General features: G+C 38.7%; 1 protein-coding gene across 2 annotated transcripts in view; it reads right to left on the bottom strand.

The window, feature by feature from the left end:
• Positions 1 to 19,077, bottom strand: part of NUF2 (NUF2 component of NDC80 kinetochore complex) — a 28,409-nt gene extending 9,332 nt beyond the window's left edge. Inside the window, exons 1-11 of one of the 2 annotated variants that reach the window (XM_055333828.1) lie at positions 18,956 to 19,077; positions 16,319 to 16,442; positions 15,431 to 15,573; positions 14,154 to 14,228; positions 13,073 to 13,149; positions 12,525 to 12,586; positions 7,868 to 7,965; positions 6,592 to 6,665; positions 5,180 to 5,276; positions 3,843 to 3,905; positions 799 to 936 (exon numbers count right to left, since the gene is read on the bottom strand). In XM_055333828.1, the coding sequence (XP_055189803.1) occupies positions 799 to 936; positions 3,843 to 3,905; positions 5,180 to 5,276; positions 6,592 to 6,665; positions 7,868 to 7,965; positions 12,525 to 12,586; positions 13,073 to 13,149; positions 14,154 to 14,228; positions 15,431 to 15,553 (807 nt within the window). In that variant the 5' untranslated portion in view covers positions 15,554 to 15,573; positions 16,319 to 16,442; positions 18,956 to 19,077. The remainder of the gene's footprint in view (positions 1 to 798; positions 937 to 3,842; positions 3,906 to 5,179; positions 5,277 to 6,591; positions 6,666 to 7,867; positions 7,966 to 12,524; positions 12,587 to 13,072; positions 13,150 to 14,153; positions 14,229 to 15,430; positions 15,574 to 16,318; positions 16,443 to 18,955) is intronic. The other variant, XM_055333827.1, reaches the window with a different exon arrangement.
• Between the last annotated feature and the right edge of the window lie 265 nt (positions 19,078 to 19,342).

The following is a 19,342-nucleotide window of genomic DNA, read 5'->3' as shown; positions in this document are numbered from 1 at the left end:
ACATAGATTATATCATGTTCCAATATCTACCTTTTAAAGTAACCAGTGGTGTGCCCTTGCTCCTAAAGTAAAATCCAGTATCCTGAATAATCTGCCTATTGTTTATTTTTCTGTGGTTGCCTCATGCCACTCCCCCTCCTGTGCATTAGGCTGTGTTCCTTGAATATACCTTGCTTCCTTCTACCTCAAAGAATTTACACATGTTGCTCCCTCTGCCTCCAATGGTCTTCCATGTACAAATTTAGTAGAATATCCACTGTCTATTCTTCAGATGTCAGCATCAATTCCTACTTCCTTCCCCCCACTACCAGGTTTCCAAAACATTAAATCAGGCTACCCTCATTATTTCAACGAACCCTATACTATTTTTTGTTTCTCTTTTTGATGCTTTTTAAAAAATATTTTCAGAGCAATTTTAGGTTCACAGCAAAACTAAGCAGAAGGTATAGGAACTTGCCATGTACTTCCATTATATAATTGATTATAAACTTAATACTTTTCTCTATCAGAAAAAATAACTAAATAAGTCTCCTGGGGACAGAATTTCTATTTTGATCACCCAGGACAAAAATCTCAAAAATGTGTTGCATAATTGAACAAATGTCTTAACACTGTACTTCTTTTCCCTACACCTACTTTAGAAGAGAATTACATATCAGGGACAAGAGCAAAAAGTTTAAGAGGAAAAGAAGTGTAGATAAACTTGGAAATCACAAAATTAACATACAACTAAACAAGAGTTGCTAAAAAGAAAAAAATATACATGGAAAAGCATTAAAATTATAAAAGGAAATTCACCCTGGAATTTTTAAGTTTCTGGACTGTGTCTTTCATTTTTTCTTTATAATTCTTTAGCTTCTCTGGAGAATCCACAATTTTTGTTTTCAAACTCTCTTGAACTTCTTTCAAAGAAACTACTGACAATTTCAGTTCATTCTGTTGAGAAAACATATTTACATATTAGAGTAATAAAATTGTTAACTTACCATAATAATGGAAAAGAACAAAGAAATTGGGTACATGCTTGTTGTTGTGGGGTTAAAATTAAATTATGATCACCTGCTTATTTGCTCCCATCTGTCTATGGGCTAAAGACTAAGCCTCTCCGCAAGACATTCGAGGTCCTTTAGTGTACTCCTCCTGTCCTTGCCAATGTCCTCTTTGGCCAGTTCCAGTACATCAACAACCTGCTAATACCAGTCCTAGGTTTACAGATGCAAGTGATCTCTCTTTGAGCAGTACAGTCCTTCTGAATACCATCATCCCACTCCTGTAGCGCCTCTTGAGTTTCATTCAGCCTTGGAAATCCTGCTCCCACTTCCTCTACCTTCTTTCTATGAAGGGTACAATCACTGTACACACAATGGTTTAATTATGGACTTAATCTGTGTTACTGAATTTGACTGAATGATTTGGGGTTGTGAAGAGTTATCTTTGTTCTCCCAGAACACAGACAAAGCAACAGCATGAGGAGGTGGTCAATACAGGCCTGTTGAATTATAACAAATTTCCTTGCTCTCCTGAATTTCAAACCATTTGGGGAACTGAAGTGAAGGGCATTGGATTGGAGAATTCTGTGAAAACTCTCTGCAAGTCTAAAATTATATAAAAAGATAAAAATATTCATATGAACTTCCTCCTCAAGAATTAGTTGATAAATTACGTTTACATTGTGAGAGACTATGTATCAATATGGAAATATTTTCAAGAATATTAAGTAAAAGAATAAATTATAGGGGGATCCCTGGGTGGCTCAGCAGTTTAGCGCCTGCATTCAGCCCAAGGCATGATCCTGGAGTCCCGGGATCGAGTCCTACATCAGGCTCCCTGCGTGGAGCCTGCTTCTCCCTCTGCCTGTGTCTCTGCCTCTCTCTCTCTCTGTCTGTCTCTCATGAATAAATAAATAAAATCTTAAAAAAAAAAAAAGAATCAATTATAGGTCAACGTATAACATAAACCCATTTCTAGGAACACAATAAGAAAGCAGCAACAGATAACTATATGCATCTATATAAATAAATGCATGCAATGTCACTGGAAAAGGACAGGAGGGGAAGGAGGCCAGAGAAGAGGGCCTTCTGTGTCTGACTCTCTGTCCCTCTCACTATACATATGTATGCATTTGAGTATTTTGTAACAGGAATATATTCCCCTACAGCTTGTGTAAATTGTCTACAAATTATTTTTTAACTAAAAATACCACAAATGATTTTACATTTTGACCAACTAACTCAGAGGCTAAAATTCAATGTTTGAAACAATATGTTATTTTAACAACAGCCCCACTAGGTTTTCTACTTTCACAAGCTCTACAAAACTAGAGGCCACCCTCCTTACAACTGACATTGACTTTCTTTTTCTTTTTTTTTTAAGATTTTATTTATTTATTCATGACAGACACAGAGGTCTAGACAGAGAGGCAGAGACACAGGCAGAGGGAGAAGCAGGCTCCACGCAGGGGGGCTTGATCCCAGGTCTCCAGGATCACACCCTGGGCTGAAGGTAGCACTAAACCACTGAGCCACCCGGCTGTCCTGACATTGACTTTCATCACATTTCTTCCCTTTATAAGAAGACTAAACTGGATATTCTAATTACAAAATGATGTTGTTTTAATGTAGATTTTAATGGGACAGAAAGAACTGAATAATAAAACTGAACCACAGTCAATACTACTCAGATCAAAGCATTTGCTAATAAAAAAAAATGAGGAATATTTTACACCAAAGTAAATTTCAGGTAGTTCTATAATATGTGTTAATAGGGAAGCCATAAAAGTACAATGAGACAATGTGGGATTAAAAACATGAGAAATGGGACAGGGTTTTTTATGTATAGAATTAAATCCACAAACCATAAAGGCCGTGTCTATAAATTTTACAGTAAAAACATAAGCCTTCTAATGGAAAAAAATCATGAATTTTAAAGATAGTTAATATCCCTAATTCATAGTTTCTTAAAAAAACAAACAAACAAACAAACAAACAAACAAAAACACCAAATAAGCCAGGAACCACAGGTAGTTTACAAAATAAGAAATAACAAACCATTCAATAGATGTCAAAATCACTAAGAATGAAAAAAAAAATCAAAATTAAAATGAGGTGTTGTTTTTTCCTATATAAGTGACAAAGCAAACTAAAAGCATCACATTTTGGCAACAATAGAAAAAAAGAACACTCTCAGATTCTATTGGTAGGAATGTAAATTGATATCCTTTTAGAAGTCAGTTTGGCAAGGTGGGGTAGTTTTAAACGTGTATTTCCTTGAACCCAGAAATCTTCCATGTAGGAAGATGAAAAGCAGCCCGGTACACAGACACCTGTGTGTGTATGCGGGTGGGTGTGCAGCACACACACGCAGCTGTCCAGCAGAAGAAACATTAGAAGCCAGCGAGTGTCTGTCCCTAGGGCACCAGAAGGACCTACATAAGTGCAATCACAGCCACATGCAGCTGTTAAGGTAATGAGGATCTACAGTGGCGTGAAAGTATTTCTGCTCTTTTGTTCAGCGGAAAAAAAAAAAAAAAGGCAGGTTTGAGGCATATAGAGTCTAATAGCTCTGATGTAAAATTACACATGCCTCTCTGCACAGAGAGGTGTCATAATATGACACAAATCAGACTGTGTGCTGAGCTTTCAGGTGATTTTCACTCTCCTCATACATTTCTGCGTTTCCATTTTAAAAAAAAAACAGTAGTCAGCTATTATATTTAAATTGAAAACAGTTGAATTAGTTTCATTTTAAGGAAAAATGGAGAAACATTAGACTATAATAACAGTTAAAATACTCCACACAAAATATTCAAACCTTAAATGCTGGTTATATGAAAAGACACTTACCAAACGCTTGGTTTTCTCTGAAATCTCAGACTTCTTTTGGGAATTTCTTTCCTGAAGCACTATCTAAGGAAAAAAGAAAACTGTTTTCTGTAATGATTCAAAATAGATTTAAATTTCGCCACTCAATGCTTTCTCATAAAATAAAAGGTAAGAAAGGAAAGGAGTTAAATGGATTAGAACAGATATTCTCAAATTTCTGTTTACGATGCCCCCAGGCCAGAAGAAATACCTAAGGGTTCCTTTAGTAAATAGTGGAGGCCACATCACTGCATAAGTACTTATGTCCTAACAACTTAGTAGCCCTTTGAAAAAGTCATGCATACAAATCCAAAGAAAAAACAATGTTTCATTCATTCTTAAGTAACCACAACTACTCCCATTGGATGCATGACCTATTGGGCACTGTACAAATTCACACACGTTGGAATCTAAGTGGACACAGACATTCTCATTTCCTGCTCTATGAGGTTTCTCATGGAATACTGGTTTCTCACCATAGCAAATGCCAAAACCCAGGTTCACAAAGATACAAAAAGAGGCAATGTCAGTTACTGGAACCCGGAGCCAGTGGTTCAAGCACGGCAAGACAGATGCTGAGCATCTCTGTTTCCCCTGAAATTTTAAAACACCCTAAGCAGCCCCGCAGGTTTGTGTCAAGTCCAGGGTGCTCCCACACATCATGGGAACAGCAAGACTAGAACGCGGAAAATCCTAAAAAAGTCTAGTCAACAAGACAGTGTAGAACTTTGACCACACAAATGAATAATCACGGTGGACAGAAGTACATTTCCATAAGGAGCACAAACGGGCACAGCAATTGACCCTATATCTTTAGTAACTGAAAGTAACATGCCCTTACCCCCTCCACATCCGTTAATTTTTTTTTTTTTTTATTTTAAGCTAACAATGGTGGAAATAAAATGAAACCTCATTCACTTGGGGTTGAGAGGCCAGGAGGGGGAGCTCTCACTCCGCACCACCAGCGTCAACCACAGGAAGCCTCATCAACCACCTCATCAACTGGGGACCCCAACAGGGCAAGACACCCACCCCATCTCCACGGGAAAGGCACTACCCCTGCTGCTCCACCAGTGAGGAACCATCACCACTCTCGACTCCTGCCTTTCCTCCCCGGACTTCCATTCACAACAACCCCTCCCAACGTCCCCCTTCTCCATAAAAGAACATTTCTCTCGTTTGTTTGTTGGGCTAGCCTATGGTTTTTGCCGCAGCCTACTTGTGCCAAACTGCAATTCTCTGCTATTCCCAAATAAGCTTATTTTTGCTGATAAGATAACTGACTGTTTAATTTTTAAGGTCAACAACACAGCTGATACCGTTTTTTGACGAAATTCTTGATTCAGTGATTGCTGCAGCTCCTGAATATCATCGGAAAGCTGCTTGAACTCTGCTTGTTCTTCAACTGGAACAGAACTAAACATAGCAAAACAGATGAAAACAACATGTATCAAGTTCTTAACTTTGCAAGGCCAAAACAGTCCCTGTCCTCAAATGACTCAAGTGAAAGCAACAACAAAAAACTATCTGCTTTCATGTTTCTGAGTTCTCATCCCTCCATGTGACAGAGATTTAAAATAGATGACCTGGCCTCTACAACACAGAAAATAAAGATCAGATGGGCTCCTTTGGCCTTCCACCACCGAATCTACGAATCCACCTATGGACTCGCCTGCATGCGGACCTGCCTTTTCTAATGCGGCTCCTTAATTCGAGGAGTGAGATACTCCCTTTCCTGTCAGTGCTGGCTCCTGCCAGACTCCTCTCCTCCCCTCTCTCCCAGATATCAGCCATTCCCTTTGCCCGGTCCATCCTTCTTAACAGCATTTGCCCGTGTAAAAGTTTCTGCCATGGGCATGGTTCACAACTTCTGTTTTGAGACAATGGTACAGAATTGTGGTTTTAATTATTATTTCCCTGACTGCTGGTGAGTTTAATAATCTTTACATATTTTTAATTAGCTATTTGCATTTCTTCCTCTGTAAATTCCCTGTTCTTAGCCTCTGCCCATTTTCCTATTTTCCTTCTGCTCTTAGTTGGTAGGAACTTCATACATTAGGAATATTATACAGGCTTTCTTATGAGGGACAGTGCTCCTCTGCTGCATAGGCTGCAAATACCTGCTCCCAGTCTGTCACTTATCTCTTGACTTGGTTTATGCTAAACTTACCTGTGAAATTTTAGTATCTGCCTCCTATTCCCAGTCTCTGCAGTGTACTGCAGTCTCTAAAGACAATCTGTATCAGGGCAGTTTAGGAAAGCTTCCCCGTGAAACAAAGAAACTCATAGCCATCAAGAAATTACAAGGGATGGGGAATCCTTCTGCTCAAAATCTATCTATCTACCTGACCAAGAAATCCTAATTCCTGAATGACTCTCCTAAGTGACTGGTGAGGCAAAACAAAACAAAGCTCTGTTGAAGGAGTAAAACTTTTAATAGAATTAACTGACCTTAAGGAAGAAGGAGGGGCCAGTTACTGCTCACCAACACACAATAAATACTTCCAGACAGAATTTAGGAGTTAAGTGAATCGCTTTAAAACAACTCAGGCTAATTCACTAACTATAAGAATATATTACATACTATGAGAAAGAAGAAAGAGTTTTTCCTTTTTTGGGGACAGGTAAACTTAAATAGTCTGCTTTACTTGAAGTAGCCTACAGGGTTGTAATATGCTATTCATGATTCATTTTACATCTTGAAATTATATTTATTTGTTAATCTACTTACTCAAGTTTCTCTAATTTCATTAATGCTTCCTGGTGTGCAGTATTTAACTGGTGCATTTTGTCCAGAGAAGATTTCTGTTAAAGCAACTTTCATATTAGTGCCTTTCAACACAAACAGTGATGTGCTTAAACAAAACAAAACAAAACAAAAAAACTCCCGGTACACACTGCAAAATGCTTACTCACCTCTCAGCTTTCACCATCAGAAATAAGACTTTAAGAGAGGACAAGAATTCGTGATGAGTGAATTAGGAATTCCTTATTCACACATTAAATGCTGAGTTCTTACCATAGGCACTGTGCTAAGTGCCAAGAATAATACTCAAGAAGACAGAGTTACAGTTGGGATTTAAGTAGCTCATTTCCCTTGAAGGGTCAGATACATGCATGTTAGTCTACAAACCAGCTTGCTATGGGACTACATAGAACGACATCCAGCCAACCTGGGTAATGGCTGGGGAGGAACAGCAAAGAGTGCTTCATAAAAACAACAGATGTTTGAGCTGTGTCTTTAAAAATGAGGAGAAATTAGCCAAGCAAAGTTGTATGTTTCTGTGAGTGTTTTAGCAAATACACATGAGGCTTTGGGGAGTCTGTGATGTTTAAAAAGTATCGGCTTAACATGATTTGTGCAAGGAAGCAATTATCTATATACTCAATGTAGCTAGAGCTGAAGTTCTAATTGTCTGGTGTAACTCTGGCACTTTTCTAAGAATATGGTAACCCAAAACTAAGGACAGATGGAAACAGATCACACGGGTGACCCATAATCTTTCCAAAGTCTCTAAATCGTTGATGAAATGAGTTTCCATCTGTTAAAGTGATTTACTTGGACTAATCTTACAATGCAACATTGGGCAAGCATGATAGACAAAACATCATTTTAGGCCATTCTTTAGAAAGCAAACATAAATCTCAAATACCTCAATTAAATAAAGCACACTACACTACTATTAAACTTCAAAGAAAAAATAATGTGAATTTGTCACTTTTCCTCTTCCTTTATATTTCCTAATATAGAAAAGGAGCCTCAACTATAGTTAAGATTAGAACAAAAACCCAGCCTTTCCCTAATGTTATCCAATAGCAAAGAGAACTTCATTCTGATATACATTTTCCAGTAATGGAAATCTGTGACTTAAATAAATATTAAAATAAAATTGATCCTAACAGCTATATGACAATTAGATATCTGTGACAATCATTTCAAAACGGATTAGTTCATAAGTGATGCTACTGATCTGGTTATGTGACCCAAAAATATATTTACATCTTACATATTGCCAAAGAAATTCCATATACGTCTCACGGCATGCTTCTCTGAAGTGAATAAAGTTGATAATGCCACTTAAAAACCGACTTGTCCGTTTTGTCTCTAAAAGAGAAAGCAAGACTCCTTAAGTAAATCTTTGAGACAATGTAAAAATAAAATTCATCCTCTCCCACCATATACTCTGCTTGTAGCATGTAGAATAAAGCTGTGTGCATGCTATAATTAATCAAAGTGCAAAAACTGTGCTCTAATATAAGATCAGAATTATCTTTGCATTAATAACTTAAAAAAAAAAGTAAACCATTTTGGGCTAAGAGTGAATAATAGGAAATAAATTTACTCTATCTTAAACAACTTGAAAACCAGATAAAATATAAAAAGCAACAATTTTAGACACCAGATAACAAGTCCCTGAGAGAAACAAATGAGGTGAACCCATATAGCGCCAGCCTACTTGGGGGTTTTCAGGCTCTACTGCAAGGAGAGAACACAAACAACTATCAGGATTTGCCGAGTCACAAAGATAAGTTTGGTGTTTGGAGAGGCTAAGGCAACTAGAATTTATGAGTTCTAGAGGCCTTGGCCTTTCTCAACTAAACTCTATCTTCCTGACAGCCTTTATAAATATATTCTATAAATATATTCTGTTTGTTCAGGAAGAAAGAGAAATGCATCAGCATTATAAGAAAAGAGGAAGATTTTTTTTTAAGTCCCAAATCAAACTTTTATACTTAAAAAATGTCTGAAATAAAAAACACACCAGATGGGATTAATAGCAGACTGACCCGACAGATGAATGCATTAGTGACAATGAAGACACAACAATAAAAGCTATCTGAAAGGCCAGAGAGAAAATAATGAATATAGCACCTATGAGCTGAAGGACATCAAATAGCATAACAAATGTGTAATTGGATCCCACAGAGAGGACTGGCAGAAAAAAACCTTGTATAAAATATCCAGATATTTTCCAAATTAGATAGACACTACAGACATAGCCAAGGAAGTGAGTAAATCTAAGTGGGAGTAGGAGAACAGTGGGGGAGAGGAACATGACAACAAATAGAAAATCCCCCAAAAGCACATTATAATGCTAAAAACTTGTGATAAGGAGAAAAGTCTTCTAAGCAACTAGACAGGGAGAGGATGAAAAGAAAATAAGTCCCAGCTAAGTAAGCAAGTAAATAATTACTTTCATGTAGGAACAGTTGCTGATGCCTCGGGACTCGGAGCTGAGGTCCCTAGAAGATGTGGGACTCTAGGAAGACTACATCCTTAGTGAAAAAGTAGATAAGGAAAACGAAAATCTCTCACACCAGTGAAGGAAATGACAAAGCTACTACTGTCTCTTAGCTTTGTCTCTGGTGAGAAAAATAATCTCAGAATTCTAAAACTTGAACCCACCACCATAAGGATTTTGTTTGAGTTAAACTCTGTATGTGATCCAAGAACTACCACAATCAGGAATTAAAAAGTGATCATTAGCCAACACTAACCCTGGAACTACTGCCAGAAGCAAAAAGCATCTCAGGAGGGATGTGGCCTCAACTCCAGGAGCAGAAGGCCACAGGACTATTCTGCTGAAGACAAGCTTAAATTTATAATCCAAAGGCTTATGTGCACATGTACGCACACAGAAGAAACAATCTGTTGTCGAGTTATGGGATATGGCTAAAGCGGGACAAAAGGGAAATTTATGGCACTAAACACCTGTATTAGGAAAGAAGACAGGTCTCAAATTCATGTCCTCAGCTTCTACCTTAAAAAAAAAAAAAAAAAAAAGAAAAAAATCCAGCAAATCCAAACTACACATGAAAAAAAGAGGGAACAATAAGTACAGAAACCAATAAAATAGAAAACATGAATTCAGAAAAATCAGTGAAACCAAAAGCTGATTCTTTGAAAAGATAAACAAAATTGATTAGCCTCTGGCCACACTGGTCTGGGAAAACTACACGGGTGAAGAAATAAATTACCAGTGTCAGAATGAGAGAGGGACATCACTATGGACCCCAAAGACTGAAAAATGATAAAGGAAAGTTACCAACAACTTTATGTTAATAAATTTGCCAACTTATATGAAGTGGATAAGTTCCCTGAAAAGGGAAAACACCAAAGCTCACTCAGGAACACTGGCAACAAACCATCAGCATTTGATATTATCAGTGTTCTGGACTTTTGCTATTCTAATAGGTGTGTGGTAGTTGGTCAGTTGATTTTTGACAAAAACTGCCAAGGTAATTCAATGGAAAAAGAACAATCTTTTCAACAAGTAGTGCTGAAATAATTGGTGACTATATCCAAAAAAGAAAAAAACATAAACTTTGACCCTGACCTTACATCATATATAAAAATCCAAGCATTAAATAATAAAAGCTAAAACTATAATATGCTTGGGGTGTCTGGGTGCCTTAGTTGGTTAAGCACCCAACATTTGATTTTGGCTCAGGTCATGATCTCAGGATCAGGGGATCAAGCCCAGCACCTGGCTCTGCACTGGGTGTGGGGCCTGCTTGAGATTCTCTCTCCCTCACCTGCTGCCCCATCCCCCACTCATGCACACTCTAGCGCACCCGCTCTCTCTCTAAAATAAATAGATGATAGATAGAACTATGATATACTTAGAATACACAAGTAAAATCTTACATCTCTGAGGCCAAGATTTCTTACTACTACACACACAAAAAATGGTTTTATGAATCATTTTTATGAAAAAAGAAAAAACTGATCAATTAGAATCTTCAAATTGAAGTATATTTTGCTTTCCAAAGATATTGTTATATTAAAAAAGCAAGTAATAGACGGGGAGAAAATATTTGCATAATATTTATCTGATAAACTATGTGTTTTTATAGTATCTGAAGAAGCCGTACAATAATAAGACAAACAAACAAAAAAAAGACATGTGGCTTGCTCAATTGGTAGAGCATGTGATTCTTTTTTTTTTTTTTTTCTTAAGATTTTACTTATTTATTCATGAGAGACACAGAGAGAGAGGCAGAGACACAGGCAGAGGGAGAAGCAGGCTCTACGCAGGGATCCTGACGTGGGACTCGATCCCGGGACTCCAGGATCACACCCTGGGCCAAAGGTGGCACTAAACCGCTGAGCCACCCAGGGATCCCCGCATCTGACTCTTGATCCGGGATTGTGAGCTTAAGCCCCACATTGGGTACAGAGATTATTTTAAAAAATAAAATCTTAAAAGAATGATTCAAAAAGACACTTCGCCTAAGAGGATATATGGATAGCAAATAAGCCTATGAACATATGCTCTTAGTCATCAGTGAAATGAAAATAAAAACCACTAAAAATCTCCAGTATCAAGTCCAGGGAGGACATGGAGCAATTGAAAACTACCAGATATTGCTGATGGTATGATGCCACCACTTTGGAAAACAGTTCAGCAGTTTCTTAAAACACTGAGTATGCACCTAACACATGAGCCAGCATTTCTACTGCTAGGCATTTACCCAAAGAGATAAAAACACAGGTCCTTAGGAAGACTCATCGCCTAGGTTCAGAGCAGCCTTGTTCATAATGGCCAAAAATGGAAACAATATACATGTGTATCAACTACAAAAATTGTAGTTTATATTTACAATAGAATACTATTCCAAAATAAAAAGAAACAAAGTACTAATAAATGCAACTAATCTCAAAAGCATTCTGCTAAGTTAAAGAAGCCAGACACAAAAGACTACAGACTATTATCTCATTTATATCAAATATTAGACAAGAAACTACAGTGTCAGAAAGTAGATCAGTGGTTGTCAGGGAAGAGGGGTGGTGGGAAGTGATCAACTGCAAGGGGGCCCCAGGGAACTGTTGTAGGCTCAATTTCCATGCATGATTGTGGCAGCGGCAAGACAACTATATATCTTTGTCAAAATTAGTTATGTTTATAATTGGTTAATTTTTATTTTGTGTAAATTATAGATCAATAAACAAAAAGGTAGATCAGGAAGAGGAAAAAACGTTCTTTTAAAGATTTTTTATTTATTTATTCATGAGAGACACAGAAAGAGGCAGAGATACAGGCAGAGGGAGAAGCAGGCTCCCTGTGGAGAGCCTGATGCAGGCCTCGATCCCAGGACCCCAGGATCACCACCTGAGCAAAAGGCAGATGCTCAACCATGAGCCACCCAGGTGCCCGAAAAAAAATTTTTGAATAGCACACTGAATCTCTTGCAACATAGAACAGCTTGATGTATAAATATCAAGGAGTCAAATGAATTAAGGGACATCTAAATAAAGTTAAGAGAAAGAGAAATTGACATTTTAATAAATATCAAGACTATTCTTATCCAAGGTAAAAGATATTTTTCTTTAAGGTAAGAAGTAATTGTTCTACTTGAGAAAATCAGTATGATGAATCCACTATGCAATATCACAGCTTGCATATTCATGTTTTCAAATTTACAGAATAAATTTTGAGTGTAAGGAGTTAAGAAAAACGGATCAGAAAAACAGCCTTCCTACGGATCTACAAAGGAAAACAATTCCAGTAATAACGATTAAAAAATCCATCCTTAGGAATGGGATATATTTTCTAAAGCCAATTACCTGTAGTTGTTTTGTTTTTTTTTACATTTATTGATGGGGAAGTAAAATATTAAATTGAAGTCAGATATTAAAAATTATTTTAAATTCTCACTTACTTGGATATAGAATATCAGCAATCTCAAAGTCATTCACCCGACAGATGGGCATAAATGAGTCCCTTGAAGAAAAAGTGGAGAAAGAATACTATGAGTTATATTTAAACTACAGGATATAAACATTTTATTTTCCAAGAGATTTCTGGATATGTTTCTCAATGTCAAAAGACCAAGCAGAAGTCTACTATCATGTATAATCCAGAAAATCTACATTTTCTGTACACAAGTATTCAAACAATACCAAGGCATAAATCCTAATAAACAGCACACACTTTTGGAGGTACTAGGACTCTAAAAACCTTCAGACCATTTTAGATTCACAACCTTAAAACCTCCTTTGAAAGCAGAATTTTAAATGCCACAGAGGGAAGCTGTTAGTTCTATTTGAAGAAAGTCTACAATTTTGAATGTGCTGAAAGAGTGGAGAGGGAGATGATAGAAATTCTTTCTCCAAGAAAATCCTGTCATTAAGAGAGCTTAATGTAATGAAAATATGAATGCATGTAGTCTAAGAAAATAAAATGCATGTAGTCTAAGACTTTACTCACAGATGAATAAATAAATTGCTGACTGGCAAGAAGCCTTCCATGATATGTGGATACATGACTTCTGAGTTCACTGGCATCTAAATGTAAGATATCACAAAATCTAAGTTATACATTGATAGACAAAATGAGTAAAATTTCCAACCTTAAGATACTTTTTTTTTTTTTTTTTTTAAGTAGGCTCCACACCCAATGCAGGGCTTGAACTCATGACCCTCAGCTTAAGAGTCACATGCTCTACTGAGCCAGCCTGCCGCCCCTCCTTAATCATGAATTAATATCAAAATAATCTTATCATTAAATTTTTAAAACTTAGCAAACAATACAGATCCTAGCACAAAACTAGAATTGTTACTAATAGTGCCAAGGTTCACAGCAGGTGCTCAGTAATGATTTTTTAAATGAATGAAAGAATGAAGGGGTAAAGTCAGCATTTACTAAATATCAAGTACTATGTTAAGCATTTCATATGCATTCTTTCTTAATTTTCACAACAGTGCGCTATCCCTTTTTTGTACACAAAGAAACTAGGCCTTAGCAAGTTTCCATAGCAAATACGTGGCAAAGCCTTTGATTTTTAAGCAATATGTAATCATACTGATGAGATCCTAACGATAGTACATTTTTAGTAAAACTTCAGATCATGCCCCGAGGCTTCAAAAACAAAATTAAGAAAAATGACTTTTCCTACTAGCAATACCTAATTTGCTAAAGCTCAGTTGCCTTATTTCAATTGTTTTAAACATTAATATACATCTTTCACTGTAATTTGGGAGTCCTTCCTCAGAAAAGAGAGTATGTGGGAAGGCTCTGCTGCTGCTCATTAGGCTCTGAAGACAAACCTGTAAATCTGTGAATAACTGCACAGTTATTCGTGTCATTTAAGTCTTTTACTACTGTTGTCTTACTAAAGCTATCAATATAAGCTATTATTATAAGATTCTTCTGCAAGGGACATTAATTTTATATAAGCCTTTGATTTTGTTAAAATCAAAGTCAAGAACTTCCCATCCTGAAGCCAGTATGCCATCTGAACAAGGGAAACGCAGCGAAAGAATGTAATTTTGCCTCATCTTAAACCCACCATGTAAAAATGCTCCAGTCGAATTCCATATACTATTTGTAAGGCTCTCATGTAGATCATGTGCAAGACTTCAGGCTGCAAAAGAAAAACAACTTTTAATACTCTGATGCACGACTCTACAGCTGAATTGCTGTCATCATTACCATTCGAAATTGTAGTCAATGGATGCTAAGAGTAACAAAATTACTCTATTCCCCTTGAAATATTTCATTTTTTCCAAATTTTAAAACACCTATATACTTATCAGTTTGCTCAGATGTAATAAGTGGTCAATGAGATCAGCTGTTTTAAGCTTATAAACAGAATGAGAACAAGTATATGTAAATCCAATCCATCCACATTAGGGAAGACGGGTTAGTCTTTTAAAACAGATTGCAGGCATGTGGCAACCATAATGGCCATACTGAGAGTGTATTAAAAAAAAAAAAAAAAAAAAAGACCATGGGTAAACTTATTTCATGCTTTAGATGTTAAGGTTTCCTGAGATATTAAAGTTTAAGTGAACACTATGATCCTAGAGGTATAAATTTATTAGAGTAGCATGGAATTTTAAAAAGTTTCATCTTTTAATTCAGCAGCTGCCAAGTACTGGCCTGTAGAACCAGTTTTGTTCCATATACAAATTCATTTATTCTGAGATTATTCCTTCCATTTTAAAGATTAAAAAGGGACTGAGATCAAAAAGTTTGAGTTCTATATCATTAAACCGGGTTTTCTTCAAGACCAACACAGAAGGATGGACGGAGACTTTGGGATTTTCTGTGACACATAAGTAGTTCATTTTTGCATTTAATAACTAAAGAAATAAGAACGAAGCCTGTCAAAACAAGTCAATCCCCCCCCCCCTTGGGGCAAAATGCAAGAAAATTAATCTGTAAGCTTCCAAAGAGAATTGTTTCTAGGCACTTTTTATTGTTGGAAACCACTTAGAAGAGGTTCCTCCAAGTCCTACCAATAAATGATATGCTCAGACCACTACGATAATAATAAAAAATTTAATATACTTTAATATGTCTATGATTTAGAAGTGGATTTTTTTTTTTTTTAAGAAAACAACCATATTAAAGAACTGAATTCCTAATGGGAATGTAGATGTCACCTGACATATAAACTTAACAGTATTTTAAAATTACACTAGGTGAGACTGCTTCTGGATTAAAATGACTGGCCCACATCAAGTAATAGGGCACATCCTCTTCTGCAAACACTACAGAGGCAGAGTAGTTTCACTTGTTTTTAAATGCCACCATCCACATGCAAACACAATCACACTGTACCTTTGGATTTGGATAAAGATCGCTCTTGGAGAGGTTTTTACCATCAGTTCCTGTTAAGATTTTGTTGCGAATATGAATCACAATCTCCTCTATGTTATATCTGGGGAAAGACAAAGTTTCCATCTTGGGAGTCTCCCGCTAGTCTGAAGGAAGAAAAGGCAAAGATCAGAAACATGGCACAACCCGCTGTTCTCTTTATCTGGAAGCTGATGAATATAAGCAAATTTAACAAGCCATCATTGAACTAGTCATAGAAGTGCTAACTACCATCAAACACCCTAGTAAGATGACACAATTACATACATATGTATATCCTAAATAATAAATGTGTGTATATATGTGTGTGTCCTAAAATACATTTTATTCTGAAATGGCTCAGTCATTCTCTAAATTTCCTAATGCTGTTGAAAGAGGACTTTGCTCGAATATACTTGAAAAACCATGTGTTTTCTTTGTTAAATTCGGGGGACTTAGGGTTTAACAAGATTGGTCCTGAGAATCCTCAAAGCAAGATATGTAGGCGACACTCTCAGCAGAAGTTCGATATAAACAGTATCAATATAGGGAGATAATGAAATTGTACGGCGATCTTACATGCTATTAAATGTACACATAATGAGATGGATAATAAGATTTAAGAAGCACACAGGAACAGAGAGCTAAAACAAAAAATACAGTCAAAATAGAATGCTGTGATTGGTAGGAATTCCAATCACCAGAGAGATGACCTAAAAAAAAAAAAACAACAGTAAAAAAATACAGTCAAAATAGAATGCTGTGATTGGTAGGAATTCCAATCACCAGAGAGATGACCTAAAAAAAAAAAAAAAAAAAAACAACAGTAAAAATCACTCTTCCCTAATGTCCTTGGATGTGAAATATTCCCACCTGTGTCCCCCTGGAGCAGTCGTTCTGGCAACTAAGCACCCCCAACCCCAGGAGCGGGGGGACATCTGGGTACGTGTGGAGACATCTTTGGCCGTCAGGACTGGAATGGGGGTGCCATGGAAACCTGGTGGGGAGAGGCCCAGCATGCTGCTAAACAACCTACCGTGCCCAGGTCAGCCCCCCGCGGCAAGTAATTATTCAGTCCAAGTGTCAGTGACGTTGAGGTTAAGAAATCGTGTCCTAGAGCTCTGCATTTAACTGTTATGATGCCTGCCACAGTGTCTTGTGGTCATGTTCCTAGAACCCCGACACTGCACTTGGAGCCCCTGTAAGCTGACATCTTTTCATTTTCTTCTTATTTCCAGCTGTGCCCAACAGAGCAGCAGTAGTGACAGCAGGAGAAGCACGAGCCATAGCAGCCACTGCCTCTGCCTTGTTCACAACATTGGATTTATTACATTCCGATCCCGCACTCTGTGAGGAAGTAGCATAATTCAAGAGACCCAGTGTGAATATACCCAGTTTTGCAAAAAAACGGAAATGACCCATGATTCTGAAAAATCCGTTTCTTTGGGTGCCTAATGTTTCTTAGAATTCTATAGCTAAAAAGAAGCCTCTCCAACTTGCCTATAACCTCTGATAAATGTAGAAAGCCATTCTGAAAGACGGCTGGAAACATCTTTGCACTTCTGTGTGAACACGTGCAAACATCACAAAATTCACTAATTCTCAAGGCAACTCTTTTCCACTTCAGTACGGCTCAATCATTAGATTAGAAATCTGCTCATTGGTCCTATTTCTAGTCAGTGCAACCACAAAGAATGCATTAATTTCTGTTTCCATGACATCACTTTTAAAAATGTGAAGAAAAAAAATAAAAAATAAAAATGTGAAGAAAGCTATCCTATCTCTGCCTTGCTATCTCTTCTCTAAGGTTAAGTAAATATGATCTAAGTAGAGCCACTGCTTATATGACATCATTTTAGAGACTTTACCATTTTACTTACTTTCCTCTAAACCAATTTGGTCAATGTCTTCTCAAAACGCAATGCTCAGACTGAGCACGATACTCCAGATACGGTTTGCCTGGGGCAGAGTATCCACACAGTAGACATCGGCCACTGCTGGTCTAGTCGACAACTGTAGCCCCTACTGACTCTGTCTGTCTGTCTCTCTCTCTCTCTCTCTCACACACACACACACACACACACACACACACACACACACACAAATCAACTAAAGCTCCGAGACCTTCTTCAATGGGACCCATCGATAGCAAGCCAGGTCTTCTCCATGTTTTTCTTACATAATTATTTGAACCTTAAGCAAGGATCTGCACTTCCCATTACTGAATTTTATGACTTTCATTCCAGATCCTGACACCTCACATAGTAAATGTCCTTTTCAGCATAAACACACATTCCACATTTTCATCTAAGTCACAGATTTAAAAACCATTGATAAAGACTTGGCTAGAGGATTGCAGAAAAAGTCACTTTTCGGAAACAAGCTACATCTGGATCAAAGAAATTCATGATAGGGGGTCAGTGAAGAGTCAGACTCTTGGTTTTGGCTCTGGTGGTGACCTCTGGGTCACGGGATGGAGCCGCAGGTCAGGCTCTGAGCTCAGCATGGAGTCTCCTGGGGATTCTCTGTCCCTCTGCCCCTCCGGCTTGTGCTTGCTCACGCTCTCTCTCTCTCTCTCTCAAATAAATAAACCTTTAAAGAAAAAAAGATTATCGGGACACCCGGGTGGCCCAGTGGTTGAGCGTCTGCCTTCAGCCCAGGGCATGACCCCGGGGTCCTGGGATCGAGTCCCACATCGGGCTTCCTGCAGGGAACCTGCTTCTCCCTCTGCCTGGGTCTCTGCTTCTATCTCTCATGAATAAATAAATAAAATCTTTAAAAAGAAAAAAAAAAGATTATTGTAAGAGAGAAAGAGTAGGTGTAAAACACCTCCACCACCATCATCACACATCCTTTTCTAACGTCTTGCACACTACCAGAGCAGTCCTTACAAACACGAATGCATCATGTAACATCTTCGCGAAAAAAATACCTCCATCACCCGACCCACCACCTCGGTTCCAAATGTTTCTGTTGTTTTTTTCTTTCTTTCTTTTTTTTTTTTTTAAGCATTCCAGTATTTAACAAATCCATGAGTTTCCTGTGTCAAGTGAGTCTCCTCCCAGACGTTCCCAGTAACTCCCAGTGCTTCTTTCTTGAAATCATCTCCCATGCCCAATTCCTACCTTTCTTTGATGGCAAACCTCAGTTCCAATTCATCTCGGGGGCGGCGGGGGGGCGGCGGGGGGGGCGGCGGGGGGGGGGCGCGGCCTCCCGAGGGCACAGTACAGCTCTCGAGGAGGTAAATGACCCGGTCGCGTACGCACGGCGACCCCAGGACCGCCCAGCAAGTCAGCAGGTATCAACCGCTAAATTCTCCCTCCGGTTCCTCACTTATTTGCGACACCGAGAAGCTGAACAGAGTGGACGTTGCCAGGACACCTGCTAAGGTCGTGCACCCTTCGCTTTGCTAAAACACGCTGGTTTAGGGAATCCAAACTCCAGGAGGCAAAGGCCAAACAACAACAAGAAACAAAAGACGTCCGCCCGTGCCCGCCCCCGCGCACTCACCGCGCCCGCCCGCCCGCCGCCCGCAGGACGCCGAGGAGCTGCGGGGCTGCAGCACCCGAAGACACACGCCAAAAGTCAACAGACGCCAACCACCGGCCGCTCGTCCCTTTTCAAACTTGCCGCCTCCAATCCGAAGCCCCGCTCACTTCCGCCCCGCCCACTTCCTGCGCGGCCGCCGCGCCGGAGGCCGAGGAGGCTCAAGAGACTCGACCCGGGAGGGGCTTGCGCTGCGAGGGAGGGCGCCGGGATGCGGGCGGAACCGTTTCTCGCGGCGTTGGCGTCCGGGCGGACCAGGATTCCGGGTGACGTGGTGGGGGGCGCTGAGGTCCGCCGGAAGCGCTGGGCTCTTCCTCCGTAACAGCCCCCCCCACCCGGAGCCGGGCCGGC

Source organism: Nyctereutes procyonoides, unplaced genomic scaffold (genome assembly GCF_905146905.1).
Source record: "Nyctereutes procyonoides isolate TBG_1078 unplaced genomic scaffold, NYPRO_anot_genome, whole genome shotgun sequence".
Classification (NCBI taxonomy): Eukaryota; Metazoa; Chordata; class Mammalia; order Carnivora; family Canidae; genus Nyctereutes; species Nyctereutes procyonoides.
This window is presented reverse-complemented; position numbering and strand designations above follow the sequence as displayed.